Source organism: Diachasmimorpha longicaudata, chromosome 1, assembly GCF_034640455.1.
Source record: "Diachasmimorpha longicaudata isolate KC_UGA_2023 chromosome 1, iyDiaLong2, whole genome shotgun sequence".
NCBI lineage: Eukaryota > Metazoa > Arthropoda > Insecta > Hymenoptera > Braconidae > Diachasmimorpha > Diachasmimorpha longicaudata.
In genome coordinates this window covers 7,341,654-7,359,710 of record NC_087225.1, presented here as the reverse complement: position 1 = coordinate 7,359,710, position 18,057 = coordinate 7,341,654, and the positions used below count along the sequence as shown (strand labels likewise).

General features: G+C 38.0%; 4 protein-coding genes across 5 annotated transcripts; 3 read left to right on the top strand and 1 right to left on the bottom strand.

Moving 5' to 3' along the window:
- Positions 1 to 108: 108 nt before the first annotated feature.
- Positions 109 to 13,230, bottom strand: LOC135164637 (cilia- and flagella-associated protein 43-like). The gene is made up of 17 exons (XM_064125178.1): positions 12,982 to 13,230; positions 8,730 to 8,901; positions 8,396 to 8,658; positions 7,633 to 7,978; positions 6,875 to 7,217; positions 6,256 to 6,524; positions 5,954 to 6,190; positions 5,367 to 5,638; positions 5,069 to 5,279; positions 4,309 to 4,655; positions 3,823 to 4,090; positions 3,285 to 3,640; positions 3,031 to 3,209; positions 2,309 to 2,907; positions 1,322 to 1,738; positions 601 to 702; positions 109 to 522 (listed from the first exon to the last, which is right to left on the bottom strand). Exons 2-17 carry the CDS (start codon positions 8,841 to 8,843, stop codon positions 178 to 180), a joined length of 4,668 nt encoding a protein of 1,555 aa, XP_063981248.1. The 5' UTR covers positions 8,844 to 8,901; positions 12,982 to 13,230; the 3' UTR covers positions 109 to 177.
- On the top strand, positions 8,558 to 12,329 carry LOC135164708 (uncharacterized). Of its 2 annotated transcripts, none has more exons than XM_064125333.1 (4): positions 8,558 to 10,188; positions 10,691 to 11,410; positions 11,580 to 11,825; positions 11,962 to 12,329. In XM_064125333.1, the coding sequence occupies exons 2-4, from the start codon at positions 10,714 to 10,716 to the stop codon at positions 12,195 to 12,197; spliced, it is 1,179 nt and encodes a 392-aa protein (XP_063981403.1). In that variant the 5' UTR covers positions 8,558 to 10,188; positions 10,691 to 10,713; the 3' UTR covers positions 12,198 to 12,329. The 2 variants fall into 2 exon arrangements, with proteins under 2 accessions (XP_063981403.1, XP_063981394.1); XM_064125324.1 differs by having other exon boundaries at positions 10,691 to 11,422.
- A 67-nt stretch (positions 13,231 to 13,297) lies between the features above and the next one.
- LOC135164750 (uncharacterized) lies at positions 13,298 to 14,604 on the top strand. The gene is made up of 3 exons (XM_064125399.1): positions 13,298 to 13,457; positions 13,674 to 13,940; positions 14,404 to 14,604. Exons 1-3 carry the CDS (start codon positions 13,436 to 13,438, stop codon positions 14,436 to 14,438), a joined length of 324 nt encoding a protein of 107 aa, XP_063981469.1. The 5' UTR covers positions 13,298 to 13,435; the 3' UTR covers positions 14,439 to 14,604.
- A 385-nt stretch (positions 14,605 to 14,989) lies between these two features.
- On the top strand, positions 14,990 to 18,055 carry LOC135164691 (platelet glycoprotein V-like). Its single transcript, XM_064125289.1, has 7 exons — positions 14,990 to 15,205; positions 15,385 to 15,535; positions 15,598 to 15,669; positions 15,737 to 15,880; positions 16,033 to 16,420; positions 16,795 to 17,054; positions 17,255 to 18,055. Exons 1-7 carry the CDS (start codon positions 15,007 to 15,009, stop codon positions 17,589 to 17,591), a joined length of 1,551 nt encoding a protein of 516 aa, XP_063981359.1. The 5' UTR covers positions 14,990 to 15,006; the 3' UTR covers positions 17,592 to 18,055.
- The last annotated feature ends 2 nt before the right edge of the window (positions 18,056 to 18,057 follow it).

The following is an 18,057-nucleotide window of genomic DNA, read 5'->3' as shown; positions in this document are numbered from 1 at the left end:
CAACGTTGTGTTTATAACATTCAATTTGCATTGTTATATTTAGAGGTGATTTTACCAGCTTCAAAAATAAAATGTTAATCGATTTCCATGAAAAATCAGACAAATGTGTGAGGGATCTGGTAAGAATGGTAATAATTTATTGTAGACAATGACAAGAAAGATTGAGAGTAAATTAAATCAATTTTTATGGAAATGTTTCGCATCTTTGAGCCTCAACGTCGGATACGTCTTGAGCCTCAGAAGCTCCAATTGCGTCCGAAGGGACATGAGCTCAATGTAATTATCCTTTATCTTCCTCACCAATCTATTCCTCTTCATGATAGCCTTCAACTTGGCCCGAACAAACCGTTCCTGCCTGAGCCTTGTTTCGTCATTAGCAACCAGTGACATTTTACAATTTTCAGTCTTAACTTTTTCAATTTTATCTTCAAGACGATCATTTCTCTTTTGCCATAGATTAACCATTTTTATTACATCAAAAAGTCGAGATTTTTCGGTGTCCAGGATTCTCGAGAGCCTCTGCTGAAAATAAGCCGGATTGGATGGGAGAAAACAGAGGTAAAAGTGGAATGAAAAACATAATGTTGGCGCCACTCTCACCTTCTTTTTGGATGAGATACTCTTCTCGGTGGTGGGTGCGTCCTTGTCCACTCCCCCCATGCTATCGTGACGCATCAGGTACCTTTGTATCTCTCTTGTGACCTATTTGAAGATTTTACGTTGCATCAAGAAGTTATTCTGCCATTCTACGCGATATTGCGAACGTAGGAACGTGATTATCTTCATAAATCAAAGACAATTGACATCATGTTATTCGTTGGAAAATTTTCAATTTCCTTACAACCAATTGATAATTCAATTGATAAATTTTTCTGCCTAGCTGTCTGCAGATGACCAGCTGTGCAGCTTTAAAATTTCAATTTTATTTGAATCAGTGTAATCAATTATCAGCATCAAGTGCAATAAAAAATAAAAAAAAAAAGAGTTCCCTCCTAAGCATCACTAAGTGAAGCTTCAGACTGTGCTGTACCTCGCAGTTGCGTACTAGCATTTATTTTGTCTCATTCATCGGCTTGCTCTTTTTTGCTGTTTTAGGTTTCTCCACATATACATATACTATTAATTTGGCTGTGGTGTTTATTTATCTGCGAATCTTCATGTGAGAACACGAGTGCATCAAGTGCAATAATCTATCAATTGGTTATTTTATTATCAAACAAAGTGTCAATAGTCTCAAGGAAAACCTTATATTTTGTGTCTAGAATCTATTGGTCCCATTGGAGTTGAGTGCTCAATTTAATACTCCAATCGTTAGAATTACCTTAACTCCCTGCAGTATTTTCAAATCCTCCTTCATATCTTCCAATGTCATTTTCATACAAGCATGACGCCATTCTCGCCACTCGATGGTTCGTCGAAACTCCATCGTTCGTTTCATAGCACGAAGTTTTTTACGTCCAGCAGCGACAATGGCATCATTAACTCCAAGTACCACGTCGAATGGCACTAGAACTGCATTATCCAAGTCTCGGGGATCGCCACTGAGCTGAGTCTCTATTTGTCCCATTTTCAACACAAGTTGAACCTTCATGTCTCTCATTGCCTCGGCATTCTGTCGTTTACGCTCCGTTATTGTCTCCCTCAACTGCTGGACTCGATTTTGAGATATCTGAATTGACTTCTGGTGAGTTGCTAGGGTCTGCTCGGCCTCAGCCAATTCCACTGCACAGCTTTTCAACTTTATTGGGATAGATAACAAGTAGGTAAAGCGGGATTAGGGGAGACAACTTGGTGAGAATCCGTTGTGGTTTTTTTAACGGCAAACCTGTTATGCTAAAATCTAAACCTGTATTGCAAGTTAGTTGCATTTTATATGAGAATAAATTGGTGCGAAAAAAAATGTGGACGAAACATTTGCATAATTATATTTTTTCAATGTTTTGTGGCGAAACAAATTGTGAAAAAACTCCTGCAACTTCTCAGTATAGTTTATCTTCTCTGGGATTTCATAATGAGGGAGAAATAATTCAGGGTGATGAATGAACAATTACCTTGTTTATTTCAGATAATTGTTTCCTCCTGAATGAATATCGTTCAAATTGATTTTTTCATTTTAATAAACTAATTTTCCTTAGGTTCTTCGTTGATAAATCGATCGAATTAAATCTGTACTTCTTAACTATAAATATTGTTTGTTGAATTTTGTTAAAGGTCATTAATGAAAATTTCATGAACTATCAACTTTTTAAGTGCGATTTCACTTATTTTAAATAACGCAGTGAAGTAGTGGATTTCCTGGAATACTTACGCGAATTTCAATTTCTATTTTTGACCTTCGTAATTTGCACAAAAGCATCCAATGGCTGCCATCGATCTGACTTGGTAAACCACTAGGCATGATATCCAATATATCCATCCCCTTTAAGTAATCCAAACACTCTCGGGGAAGAATATCCGACTTTTCTCCACTTAAAATGCATTTTCCCATTTCTGTTAAATACGTGATTGATGTGCATGTCAATTGTCCCAGCCTTGGACGCTTTTTGTACTGCCTCAGCAAATGCTCCACCATTGGCTGCTTCAAATCTGTGAATTCACCCCTGAATTTTCCCTCGAGTAATTTGTCCCGTTTCGATAAATTATCGTATCTTATTCGGGTTTCATTTACATTGGATTCGAAGGCAGTGGAGTCATCTATCAATTTTTTTGTGTGCACTTGTGCGGGGTTTAGTTCATTCATTTCCAGATGAGCGAGAGCCTCGATTCCTTTGAGTCGGAGATGGTGTCTCTGGGACTCGCGTAGTCGCATGAGAGTCTCTTGGAGAACTCCGGATTCTACTTTCAAACGTTCCAGATAGAATAACTCCATTTCTCCATTGAAATTCGTAATACTCGATTGAAGAGATTCTGAAAATTGTTCAGACGAAATTTGTGTTTATTAATTCACATTTATTCACGTTTTACGCAGTTTAATTCAGAATGAACATTTAACATTCTGTACATCCCACGTGGGATTGATTCATCCTTCACCTTTCAGCTGCTCCATTTCTTTCTCCAAACATTTCCTGTATTTTTCCCTCTCCCCTTCTAACCGCCTCAAAGCTTCCTCATAGCTCTTAATAATCCTTAAGTCATCCTCCGTATAGCTCGAGGGATCCTTAATCAGGCAATCTGGTCTCGGGATGTCCTTCTTAATCTCATCCTCCCACCTACAAAGACAGAGGATCAGTGAGGAACGACGTGACATCTTGTTCTGAATTTCCTAAAAAAAAATAATCCCCAACTTGACTTCAAGGACACCGTCCATCATCTTCTTCAGCTCGCTAGTCCTGAAAGTATCAACTGAAATGCTCGTTTTTTCACGCATCACTGAATTATCCAAACGTTTCACGTTCGCTTCACTCGCTGAATCATTTATCAGTCTGTAAACTTCCTCATCCTCGACCTCGACTACACTCTCTGGTCTCTCCGATTCTTGCCACTCGAGTTTTAACCAACTGTGATCTACGGTACAATCCACTTGAAACATTTGTCTCAGCTCCGAGGTGCAGTGATCAATTCTGGCGATACGTTCTCTGGCTAATTTTATTTCAGTTGACTTTCGGCAGCGCATAGTCTCGAACAGTTTGTTAAAGTGTTTCTGGAATATTCAGGAAAACATTTCGTGAGGATAATTCAAATTTCGATCCATATAGTCCTTTTTTTGACTACTTTAAACATTTTTCCAGGTACGCAAAAATTAACGATGAGGGAATTCAGGTAATTTTGTAATAAATGAGGAACTGGGGGAGGATTCAATTAAAGTCTTTCGCTTGGCTTCACCTTCAATTTTTCCTCTCGATTTTTACTGAGTATATTTCTTTTTACACCCTCGCAGTGACTACCGTCTCGTAAAATCTGATTCACGACGCGTGACGGGTCCTGACGTATCCAGCGGTGCGTCGTTGTCCCGGACAATGCGAATTTTTCCCCATCGTCGTTGTCGTCACCTTTCAATAAATTCAAGACCTTTTTTGAATCCCTTTCTATGGGTACTCTCTCTTGGGGGTATTGGGTAGAGGGTGTGCACCTTCCTTGAGCAGCTTCAGCACTAAAAATTGATAGCACTGAGATTTTTTACGCCATTTCAAACATTCAGAATCTGACGTATTGTATTTCCAGAACATCAGAAATTATTTTCACTTTTTATTCTGCTATTTATGATACATTACCTCTAAATGCAAAATACAGACATATAAATTTATATAATGCACTCCATCATTTAAAAAAACAGTGGGGAATCTCAAGTGATCAATCAATTGCATTCACCTAGAGAGCTTCGTTGATAGATCGAAATAGAATTCTGTCCACATTCTTTTTTCTTCGTCGTCGTCATTTATTCGTGGCAATGCATAGTTATCTACTCTGACCTTCCCATCCAAGGATATGAGGGCACAGGCTGGCACTTGCATCGAATCCCAGCAGAGTTTCCTCAGAAATTTACTGATCGCAGCCTCACGCGATGCTTTCTCTTCGAGTGTTTTCACTAAGTTTTCCTGTTCCTCACGGTTCTTCTCTATAGCTAGTGCTCTACCCTCTTTATCCAAGTCAAAGTTCTCGAGAGGTAATTTAGCCGCATCTGATGCTCTTGCGTTATCGTCTATGAGCGTCTTCAACTGAAAGTTGAGAGGGTTTCGAAAAACAGAATTTTTCAGGTGATTTTTTTTATAAAATAAAATTTTTGTGAAAGAAAATGGCTTTTTGGAAAAAATAATGAAAATCATAAATAATAGGCTCAAAAATGTATCATTCATTTAGGTTTCCAGTATTGCGGAATAATTTATGATGATTAGTATAATCAGCAGCATTTATGGAAAAGAATTGATTGAAAGGGACAAGTGCATATAATCGCGAATTTCATTCATCACTTTTTATAAATATTTAATTTCAAGAAATCCCAAGATAATCTGACAAAAGTATCTATTGAATTCTTAATTAATTCTTTTGTTGAAAAGGTTTTTATCTAATGAATTTTTCCAAGTGATACACTGATTTCTCACGACGATTGAATAAATTCCTGTAATGTTACCTTATCCCTTAGCTTTTCGAAATCAGACAATATCGATGCCCTTTCAATCGCCATCTCATTCCGTTCCCTCTCGAATTTCCTTGCTTCCTTCAACTCGATCCACGTAGAATCACTATTTCTATCCAATTCCACTCCAGTGGAGTTTGAAAGCACAACCTTAACATCCGTAAAATGGGGGACATGATCAGTTGCTTCTGCTGACTCCAATTGACTTGAAAAATTAGTAAAATGAATATCAAAATCTCAGAAAAATACCCCAGAATACAAAATGTATTGGATTTCTACTCTCTAATTTCACCTGATTTTCGTAGCAACTAAATTGCCATTTTTTCCCAGAGTAACGAGAATGTTGTTGCAGAGACAGAGGACTGTTTGCTTAACACCACCTTCCTGACGATGATGAGTGGCAAAGACAGCGATAAGTTGACACAAATTTGATCTATTTCTTATCACGACGAGGCCATCATATCCAGATGTCACGACATACCTGGTGTCCGTATTTATTTTGACATCTCGCAAGCGGTGGGAAGAGGATAATGCATTTGTGAGACTAAATTTTTCGAAATTGTCCTGAAAATTATCTCAAATTGATTCAATCATCGAAATAAAGCGAATACTCCTTTTTAAATTTTTGCATGATCATTAAAAGTACTTGAATAAATTTAATGCCTCAAAATCTTATAAAAAAACTTTTTTATAGATTTCCTTATGAACGTGTTTTTATCAATAATTAAAAAATCTCTAAAATTGACCACAAAGCAACAGTAAATTTGCTAGAAATTCAACAGAACGTTCTAAACTTTTTTGAGATTTTTCTGCACCTGTCATTCTTCACTATAACAAGATGTTCATCGATATTAGTAAAAATTAATTTGTTTAAAATACCTCACACTTGATTAAATGTAACTGCTTGCTCAGAAAAGGACTCGCGATAATCTCTCCAAAATTACTTCCGTAATGTAAACTGCCATAAACTTTCGGCAATTTAACAACATCTCGAAGTTCGAAATTATCTGGATCTATCATCCTATACACAATGACGTATTTACCCACTGGTACGTATTTATTGCTCTGAATAAGAGTTAAAATGGTTTCATCTTCATAAATGAGATAATCAGCAATCTGAAAAGTTTATTCATCAATACCATCCACCGTTTAGAATAAATGAATGGAGCCGGTATAATTACCTTCTCCGAGATATTCACGAGACCCCAAACATGAATATTCTCCTCAAACCCCCGGATGATAAATATCCTTCCGGTTCGAGTGCTACAAACCCCGAGTACTGCTCCACTGGGCGAGAATTTAGCTGCATCTAAAGCCTCCCTTCTAATCAAATTAAAACAGTTGCACACGAGTGGGTCAGATGCTTCAACAACATTCAGAATTAAGCATTTCCCAGCGTCAGTAGATATCACCAGTAGTGGTAAGACAGGATGAGAAACAAAGGATAGTCCTGCAAAAATTTGAAAAAATAGTGTAAGACTTTTAAAATTCTCAATTAATATCTATAGTTTAGCACAGAGCCTATACATTTAACTGGTTTTAATAATGAAATTGATTAATTGAATTACGTGAATGGAATTATTATTTCTTTAACGTTTATCATTCGTCAAGTGTACGCAATTTGTTTTAATTGAATGCCTCAACTACTTTAATGGAAATTCCCTTATTAATATTGATAAAGAGCTCTAGATCAAACTGAATTTGAAAGATCTTAATAATGTCAAGAAAGTAGGACATGGGCATTTTGTATAAAATTAAGAATGAGCTGGAACCCTTGGAATAATATATGAATTTATCAACCTCTTCCGTACTCCCCAAGGCATATCCTCCCAGTTAATTTTCCAGTGAGGCTCTCAAACAAATTAAATCCATCAAAGCTGTCGACAGTTGCGATAACTCGTCCAGGGTGTACCGAGACCAGAAACAAATGTCCAGAACCTTGTTGGCAGATTATTTGGAGCCTGGGTATGTCGTCGTCGCCGACACTGACTTCAGATATTTCGCCTTTAATCGAGCATAGGAGGATGCTATCTCTCTGCGGGTGTCGCGAGAGGTACGATACTGGGGAGCTAATATCAATCTCCCAGATGATCTTCCAAGGACTTCCAGACTTGACCCGCTCTGCGGGAGGCTTCCTGTAGAACTTTAAATTGCAGATATGGAGAAATTCGAATGGAAAAGTGGGAGCTTTCTCCGGGGGAACTCTCATTCTTTTGAATTTCAATTGAAAATTTGAATATTTTTAGGAGACAGGTAATTGTCTTTTAATTGTCTTTTCGTTTCTCATCGCGAATAAGGAACAGAACATATATGCCTTTCGAGCAAATTATAAAATAATAAGTTGTGAAAATCAAAATCAAATTTTAGAGTCTCTTTTCGTCTACTTGAATACAAAAATTGTAAATATAAAAATAATTTATTAAAATGGCCATCAGTGCCACATAATTTGCAGTAAACCTCTACTTAAAATGAAAATATTTTTTAGGTCTATTTGGTCTAGTTGGAGATCCAAAGTTTCTTGGAAACTCGTGTGTTAGTTCATGTACTTTGCCACTTACACAAATTTTCGAAAACGTATTTGCAACTGTCACTCCACCTCGAAAGGCGACGACAAGAGGCCCTGCGAGGTGGCAGGTCGTTTCTTCGGATTGCAGAACTTGCTGACGACGTTTTCCGTCGGTTGGCGTGAGATAGATGTTGCCGAGGTCGTCGGAAAGAAGGAGATTGCCGTCGTAAGTCCAGGAGGTCGATGTGATCCTCTCGGATTTGCTGGAGTCAGGGAAAGGGGCGAGGGATGATGGGCTGAGGGAGACGATTTTTGAGCAGATGTTGAGCTCGTAGAGTTTTAGCCGACCGGATTGGTGGCCCAGTTGGGTTATGAGGGGTGGAGATGTTGGAGAACACCTGAAAAATCCAGGGGAAATTCGGAGGATATTTTCCGACAACGTCTGTAAGATAAACTTCAGTTTTCTCTGGAAGAAGTTTCACGAAGACAATTTTTGGGAAAGGCACAACTATAAAATTTATTCGACGGAAACTCGAGTTTTATAGATGTTCTTACGAAGACAATGAAAATCAACGATTTATGGAAATTTGCATTTTAAAAACAATATTCTGTGGAAGGTTTTTTCTACAGAAATTGAAAATTCCATAGATTTCCAAATTACATAAATTAGAAGTAGATTTTAAACTTCACTGTCCATCAAATTTTATTGTGTCTCGTGGAATTTCGCAGAGAAGTTTTTTTCAAATTCAAAATTGTTTGAAGATCTCTTTAATCTCAAGAAAAAAAAGTATGAAAATGTTTAAGAGTTCACTCACAACATCGTTTGATATTCATCCGAGATACCGGTATCGACAGTAGTTAAACACTCCCCAGTTCTCCACAGCCAAACGACAGCTTTGAACTTAGGGGAAGAAGTTAAAGTCAACAAATAATCGGTTCCCACGAATGCAGTTGAAATAAATCCAGTCCAATTGCTCTCGTTGTAAATGCACTCGGAAACTTTGCTGATAGATGGGTATGTGTACACCCTGACATTGGGATTCGCTCTTCTCTCCGAAATCGCGAACATGGCGACAACCTGATGATTAATGCACAGTGGAATTCAGCGACTTCTCGCCCAGAATTTCAAAAATTTTTTTGCATAATTACCGGATGTCCCGCCAAACAACAAGCACCCTCCCCCCTCTCCTTACTGTCGAATTTCTGCACTCGTTCTTCCTTTGTATTCAAATTGATAAATAATATGTGAAGGCCCGAAGCCATTGCAATTGTCTCCTTTCCCACAAATGCAATCCTCCTTATATCTCCCAATTTTATCCACCTGAAAATTAAATAAAAAATGAAGAGTTACTGAGACCTGAATAATAAACTGAAAAACGACCAGTTTAACAACTATTTTATTACTTAGTTTCGGTGTTCGGCATTCTGTTTGTGCAGCGAATATCTGAGGTAAATACATTTCTAATATCAACACAAGCAGTCGCATGGAAACGCAAACAATATCGATTTTATTAAAACTACCCGCACATTGTAGTCCTGCCTGAGGTTTTTGTTACCATTTTCATGAAATAACAATTGGAAAAAAATCACTGAGACCCGTTTACAGGTCAAGGCGCAGTAGCATCGATATTTAAATAGATATTTTAATGCAACTGTTAAAGTGAAAATTCCTCACAAGATCATTTCACAAAAAATGGGACTTCCGTCTGAAGCTTCCGTTCCCATTTCCATGCAATAATAATCGATCAAAAATTCACTGGGACCTGTTTACGCATCAAGCAACATTGGTATTGATAATTCAATAGATAAGTCGATGGAAAGTGACAGTTGGCAATAATAAAAAGAAAAATCCATCATTTCTATTCGTGCAATTGCAGAGCAAATTGTCAAATTATCTAAGGTTTTAGAAATTGCGATTTTTCAGGTTTCTTCATATTTGGGTGATGGGAATAATAGCACAAAGAGGTTTGTGGAATTAAGCAAAGAACATTATTGATGATGGTAAGTGGGTCATTGGATCAAACACATCGTAGGTGGATGGGACCGTTATCGCAAGCACTCGTAGTACATAATAATGTGACTGCGCCTTAAATGTCTTTGATTTATTCACCACTTTCGCATCCGGAATTTGACAATTACTCAATTGAGTAATTTTACAAAAAAATGGAAAAATAGATAAAATAACACAGATGTATTTTCCGAGAGCAACTAATCATCCCTTTAATAAATTAATCCTCTAAATAAACAAGGAATAGCAACAACAAACATTTACAACGATGAAACAGAAAATTCGATAAATGCAATTCAGAAAGTTGAGCTGTTCATTTAGTTTTTTGATTTTTCATTTGCGGTGATCATGATATTTCGATCATAAATAACATATGGGGCACTAACCCAGTAAATCCACGGCGTTAGCCCCTCCAAGGCTACCAGTATATATACCTGACGAACGAAACGAATTTTTTATTTCTCATTCGTATATCGACGAGTGGTGACGAGTCTATATCACTTCCTAATGAATCCCCACTTTTTTTAAGCCAGTGCTGTGAATTATTTATACAATCAGTGGATTATCAGTGACCTAACGGACAAAACAACTAAATCTCACGTGAGTTTTTTACCCCTCAATTCAACTTCCCCGAAAACCCTCACTGGAAAAAATTAATTAGTCGTTTTCGTCCTACAATTCTCCAATATTTTCAAAAATATAAGAATATTTTTCCCGACTTATTTCTACTGGAAATTTATTTGAATATCCAATTAAAAGATGTGATTAGCCATTAGGTCCCTTCCGTATGCAATACAAAATAATAATGAGCAATGAAAAATTCAAATCATCATTTGATCCTCTCAGTCGTCAATTAAAAAAAATATGTATTCAGAAAATATGTTTAATTGCTAAATTCATGACCTCTTTGTGAAAAAACTCTTCATAAGGGCTCACCCCGTTACTCATTACTATGCGGCTCACTCCCTCATCTTGTATTCACCGAGTAAAGTTCTCTTGATTGCTTCTGAGTCACCTCGCGTCTCCACTCATTCCACTCGGCCCATAACTCCCCGCAAAATGAGTACACAAGCAATTAGTGACTATACAAATCAATTTCCAGGGGTATCCCAGAAGCCCTAAACAATGCCAGACCGATCTGGATCTCTGATAGCGCCAGCACTGGTTCTATTCATTGGGATGAGTGTAGCTGGTTCAATAGAGACTTCGACACTCCCATCAGACCACAACAGCCGGGGTTCAACAGCCCCAGGACTCGAGGCAAGATCCGAGGACGTGGAATTATCTAAAATATCAGGAACTACGACTGAAATTCCAAAGGTGTATCCAGTGTATCCAGAATACAGGGTAAATACGGAGAAACCTCTGAAGCTGATGAAGGTATCGTCCAAGGACAGCTATCTAGACGCTCTGGAGCACTCGCACACCAAGAAGCATCAGGTGGTGCGACTGGAGAAGCCGAAGGGAGTGAAACTCATCAGAAGGAATTACGAAGGGCCGATATATCGACCTTCTGGCGAGTATGGCGCCCCAAATGGCTTCTCCCCTCCTGTAAAAACTCCCAGAATATCCTATGGAGCCCCCACTGCCGAGCCCTTTGCCCCTACCCTGAGCTCTTCGTATTCACTTCCGGTCCAGAGTGTGAAATTTGGGGAACAAAATGCTTATGGGACTGGGCTGCAGTCTCAAGGACAGTATGGAGGTCCCAGTGGGAGTTATGGAGCTCCTTCAGGGAGCTATGGACCTCCTGCGGGGAGCTATGGACCTCCTGCGGGGAGTTATGGAACTCCTCAATATGGACTTCCGGTACAGAGCCAGCAAGGTGAGGCGCGAGGTAGCGTATTTTTATTTCTGGTAGTTTAGCCCTGAGCCTTAAAAAAAAAAAGCTGATTTATTTTTTATTGTCAAAACAAGATAGAATTGTCTCTAAAATTTTATATATATCGATTGATCTGTACAATAATTCACGTTGTTTGATTTTTGTATTCAAGGCTGGAGTGGTTACGCACTTCCGGAATTGCCCCAACTCCCGACACTCCCCAGTATCAACTTAGCCTGGCCCCTCGCCATCAAATTGAACGCCTTCACAATCGCCAAAATCATTCTCAAACTAGTAATTTTCAAATTAATCGTGAAATTCATAGCAATAATCTGCCTTCTCCTGTTCATACCGAAACTAGAGATGAAGAGCGATAAGGATGACATGGATGATGATGAGGGACGTAGACTTGTTACGTGTAAGTGTAGACCAGTTTGAGCTGGCGTTATCCGTCAATTATCCGAAGGTTTTTCATTAATTGAAAAAACAGGGAAAATCGTTCACATGAAAATTACCTCATTATTCACTTAGAAAATTTTTCATACGGTTTTTAGATGATTCACACATGGAGCGGATGAATTTACTCACTGCTGCGGTGCATGAAGCCATTGAGAAACATGTAAATGCTAATGGAGGTGGTCAGCAGTCTGATGAAGAATGCACGAGTGTCACTTGCAGGATGAGGAGACTTTTAAGGGCCGAGGAATCTTGGAGTGATTATGCTAAACTTTTTAATAGTTATGCTGCTGAAGAGAGCAAGGAAATTGAAACCAATGATGTAGATACGTAGCTTTAAGTATGTGGGGAATTTAATTTTTAAGTTGTGTAATCATGTGTCAAATTATTCATCTATTTATTTGTTCATTTATTTATATCATGAGACTTTGTAATGTTTTATTTATTAAAAAGCTAACTGAGAAAATGCAAAAATAGTATTTATTGGCTTTTATAGGGATCGATTAACCGAATAATCAATTGATAGTTGTTATCTTTGAGTGGATTAATTGTTAGAGATTTTTGTTGTTGTTCTGTGTGGAGCTGAAATGACTAAATAGAGAAATCATAAAATACGGGAAATAGGAATTTAACCGGTTGTTCTATCACTTGGCGAAACCATTCAATTGAATAAAATTGATCAGAAACCGACGGTGAATGCAACAGGATGAGAGTCGAACCCCACTTCCGCTCATCAAAGAAGAAGATCTGGGTCACCCAGGGCATGATTGAATCACTCTGAAATCTTAATTTTTCAGTAGTAACTTTAAAGTGATGAGCATTAGTGTGATTGTTATTACAGTATGCAAAGTCAAGTACCACTTTGTGTTATGTTAAATAGAGTGAGTTATGGCAATTTGCCGGATTGAATGAGGATACGTTTCCGCGATGGAATCTCATTGACCCTTTGCAATTGTTGTCACTTCCATAAAACAATCTCTCGAATTTTACGGCTTGTTCTCTGCATAAATGTTAACGGCGTCACAAAAAAATGAGGTTTTGCTCGTAAAATTTGCGGAAATGACGATGAAAAATTAATTTCGCCCGACTTTTTTCTGCGTATTACGGTTTCATCTTACTTGACATTTTGCAGGAGAATTTTTAATTAATTTCTCCCTTCAACTGATCTTTTATGTTTCTGCGACACGATAAAAAAATAATTAAAGCCTCGTCGGTGCGTGTGACCGTTGAGCTCATGAATGTTGTCGTTTTACAAGCGAATGATTCAATCACGTGTTGTAATTTCGACTGAATGATACAGAACAAATTGGCGAACTGATAATACCAGGTCATGTTTAAGAGGCGAAGAATTAGATGAACTCTTCCACCAGTATTCACCGGTCATACATTGCATTTGTCGAGCCACGAAACCGTTCAGGTTTTTTGTCCCTCACAGGTGGGGGGAGAGGGCACACACGCAATCCATCAATTGCCTTTATAAATGTCCCGGGTCAGACGTGGGGTATTCAGTCGTCTTCGACATACAGCTGATAACACTGTTCTCTTGTTGAAGATATTACGCATTTATCAAGGATGAAGGCAATTATCGCACTCGGTGAGTTTCCGGGCAATATATAATTTGATATAAATCAATAATTTGTTGTCTCAATTTTTTAAAGGCGTAAACAATCACCTCAAAGCTCCGATTCCGAAGGAATTTTGTTGTTTAGGCCAAATCATTTTCATCATGAGGCGATTTAAATTTTTTGCCGCTTCAAAATCATGAGGTTAATGACCACGCTTTTGTATTGTTGTCTTACAATTGTTCCAGCGCTAGTAACATTATGCGTCCTCGCCCTGTGTCAAGATGCGTATGCCTCACCATCAGACATGGACAAGACGAAAGACACCAAGGCTAAGGACGGCGCTGCTACTGTCAAGGATGCGAAGACCCAGAAGGACCTCAAAAAGAAATGCGCTAAACAGTGTTCGGACCATCATCACATCTGCGCTCATGATCCAACAAACCCAACTGTAAAGCCAAAGACATTTGACAGTACTTGCCACATGGAAGTCGCTAACTGCGAAATGGGAACCAGTGAGTCACACGTACAAATAAATCATAGAAAAAGTTAGCGGATGCGATAGCAATTCCATTAAACTTTTTTTATGAAAAATGTCAAATTGAAATTTCTAATATTTTCGAATTTTCTAATATTTCTCATTGCAAAAAAATGCAATTCATTTTTTTCTAGATATTTTTTTTTATTAGGGATTAATACAACATTCCGGAAAAAATGAAGGGAATTTTCTACGCCCAGAGAAAGGGAATTATGTCAAGAATTGACCTGTTCCCTGTCGAATTGACGACGTGAATCAAGTCGACCTTGAATGGGTGCAAACCGAAATATCGGTCTTATTCAAGTAGATTTTTTCAGTTTAAATCAGACGGATTTCGGTTTCATTCAGTTAAATACATTCGGCCTATTCAACACTCAAATAATTTCTTCCTAATATGGAATAAACCCAAAATTGTACTCTTTCTAATTCTTCTTTTTCAGAATACGTGCTTAAGAACAACGGCCAATGTGTTTGAACTAAATTTGAAGAATGGAAAACGACTCATACACACAACTCTCTGCACCACCAGCACCTTCCGCTCTTGTATATCTGCTCTATTTTCTTGTATAATTATGAAAACATCAATGTAGATGAGAAAAGTATCGATTAAATTCGGCATTACGATGCATACTTTATTATTATTCCCACCACTACTCCTACATTAACTCCTGCAAAAGAAAACAAAATCTCATGAACTCATGTAATGTGTGAACTCCCGTGAATTAATATACTATCAGTAAATGTAAATGAAAGTTGAACGATTACATTAATTTTTGAAAATTCATTCTAAAATGTATTTAAAAAAATACATCCACATCTGCAGTCAGTTTAATGGTATTTTTAACGTTCATTTCACTTAATCGAAAGAATTCGCTAGAATTGATGTTGTATCATTTTTGTGGTCATTGTTTACCCTCACCAGTGTATACTGACACTAATTGCCGAACAATAACCACATTGAGTATTTACAGTATGAATTAATAACTTAATGAGGATGCTCAGTACTCGGGAATTATCATCGGAGGTTTAGTACAGACCGAACAATGTCGAGAGGAGGACTGTTCACAAGCTCCTTCGTATTGTTTATATTTTCTATTCTTTGCGGTGTCACTGTAGGTCCGGAAATACTTAGGGCCTGTCTGGATTGCAATTCACAGGCATCAGGAGTTAATGTCAATCTCGAGGATGTCGAGAGCAGAGTCTCGAGACTGGAGAGGAGACTGAGGGCTATGGAGCAACCCGGTAAACAGTGACCAATACCACTCTAATTAAATTTTAATGAGTTGGATTTTTTAATAGAAATGTCTAAAATTGATTGAATGCTTTTTATAAATTCTATGAGGCTTTTACTTATTTTCTTGTTATTATTTCTTGACTCTTCATTTATTCTCATTCGTAAAGTTTACTTCGTCCTTGAATAGTTTGGGAGATCAGGGGAAGATCTGGAGACTGGGAAATATGCCTGGAGGGGCCGTGCAAGTGCAGACCTGAAACGAAATCCATTTCCTGTTGGAGACTAGAATTGATAGATGTACCACCTACTCAACTAGTTCCTCAGGATACCCTAAAAATGTAAGCGAAGATTTATTTTCCAGGTATGTCAATCTAAAATCTGTGATTTCCTCCTGTTTCAGTGATCTGGGGAGCAATGAGTTGAGTGCTCTCCACAGGGACACGTTTCAGGACCTGACACATCTTCGAGATCTGTTGGTATCCGATTATACTCCCCATATCTTTATATCGTCTCATGATTTTTTTCGAATATAATTACAGAGATCTCAGTAATAATGTGATCGAGCATCTTCCTTTGAGTATATTCTACTCACTCCACAGTGTGACTAGTTTGAAATTGGGTAAGAATTTATTGAGGGACTTGCACCAGAGTCAATTGGTGAGGATGAGAAATCTTCAAATTCTGTGAGTGAAAAATATTGAATAAAATGATCTCTTAAAAACACATAAATAAATAGCAATAAATATTTCTATTGTTCTATTTCGAATCACTGATTTAGCAAGACTAATTTTTTTTTGTACTGAATTTTACCTAAACTTGGCACTAAAAATTCTAGCGATTTGTCGTCAAATAAACTCCTCAATCTCCCTGATGGTCTCTTCATAACAAACACAGTTCTCTACCTCCTCGATGTATCATCGAACCGTATAACATCACTCCCCAAGGGAGTTTTTTACGGGTTACGAAACCTCGAGGATCTCCTTTTCGCGAAGAACCACCTCTCACATCTCGATGTTAACGCCCTGAAGGATCTCGTCAGCCTCAAGTGCATTAGACTGGAAGAGAATCGCCTCCGAGATCTTCCAGTTGGATTTTTAGACTCGCAAATTAATCTTGTAGAGCTAAACGTGCGAGACAACAGAATCGTCTCACTTCCTGCAAATTTATTCAACCGACTGGAACGTTTAACGAGCTTAGATCTTTCCAGCAACTTAATAACAAAGGTAACATATGTAAAAGCAATTAATTGAAAACCTAGGAAATTCGACCGAGAATTCTATTCAACACTTCCCAATTTATCTGCGGATAAGTGCATTCCCTTAATAATTTTCTATAGAAATCGCTTTTTCTGTTCAACGTATGCCTAACGTATTCCTCTATCTCAATGTGTTTATCTCTCTTATTTAATTTACTAATCGAACGGCCGAGAGAGAAAGGGTGAAAAGAAACTTGGGAAATTCTTATGCGGAAAATTTAACGTAAAAAAAATTGATGGAATCGGCTAACGAATTCACTAGAGTGTTCCATTAACTTTTATTATGCGTGAAATAATAGCGAACGTGAATAAAGAAGTTCCTCAACTGGAATTTTTCATCAGATGGACAGAGATGCATTTCGAGGTCTCACTGCTCTCCGGGAACTTCGTCTGGGACACAATCACATAAAGACATTCCCCAAGGGAATTTTCCTCAGGACTCCCTCACTGCAGCACTTGGTTCTTTATGCAAACGCCATCGAAACTTTGGCCAATGGAGACTTTCAAGGACTTCACAATTTAACTTCCCTGTTTCTGCATTCTAATAGGATTAGATACCTGCAGCCTGATGTCCTCAAGGATACTCCAAATTTGAAGAAATTGTGAGGATGTTCAAGAATTTTTTGAGTCTTTTTTTACTTAAAAAAAATCGTACCATTGGGAGACACTTAAGTTCACAAAAAATTAAAATTCCATTTCTCAGACTTTGAATAGACTCTGAAAGTCCATCTTGCGTGTACTCTAGCCCCAGCACTCGCTAACCCCCGATAGCTCTTCATTAATAAACAAATTTATCCTACAGGCAATTAGAGGGTAATCATCTCCAGCACTTGCCGGTTCGTTTCTTGGATAGTGTCCCGATAATCCAACAATTGCGTCTCGCTCGTAACCCCTGGCATTGTGATTGTCATTCAGCATATTTAGCTATGTGGTTGAGAAAGATGTATTTGTTGAGGGTAAATGCCACTACAAATGGGCGTGGAAATTTTTGGGAGTCTGGGGCTGGCGCCATTTGTCGAGGGCCAGGTACTCTCGGGGGTAAATTAGTCGCCGAATTATCTTTTTACGATCTATGCGAGGGCCAGTGGGCCTCGATGAAGGGCCTGGCGCCGAGAATTCCCGTCGATGTCCTCGGCTGAAAGCGTTTCACACTTTTCTCAACGAATTTCAATCCAAAGTTCAGATTTCGGTACTGTCGTTATATCGGTGGAGTTGATTTACTTAATTTCATAGTGGCAGAGCACATTTTATCGGACAGATGACTTGGGGTTATCACTGGAGGAAATCAGGGACGTAAAGCATCTTTTTACTCATTCAAATGACAATTTTTTGTGTAATTGTACTAACATTCTGAATAAATAACATTCAAGAAGTTATTAACCGTACGTTTCCTATTTTTAAACCTCCATTGATGCAATTTTAAGGATAACATTGATCTATTGTTGCAATTTTTTTAATTTCTGCGAATTAATCCACTGATCATCATCCGGGGAAATGGAATGAAAATAATTCTGAGACAGGTCAACGGCATAAAAATAGTGGAGAGTATTGTAAGTGCAATGCAGAGACGAGTGAAAACCGGATGAGATACTGGAAAACGTGGGA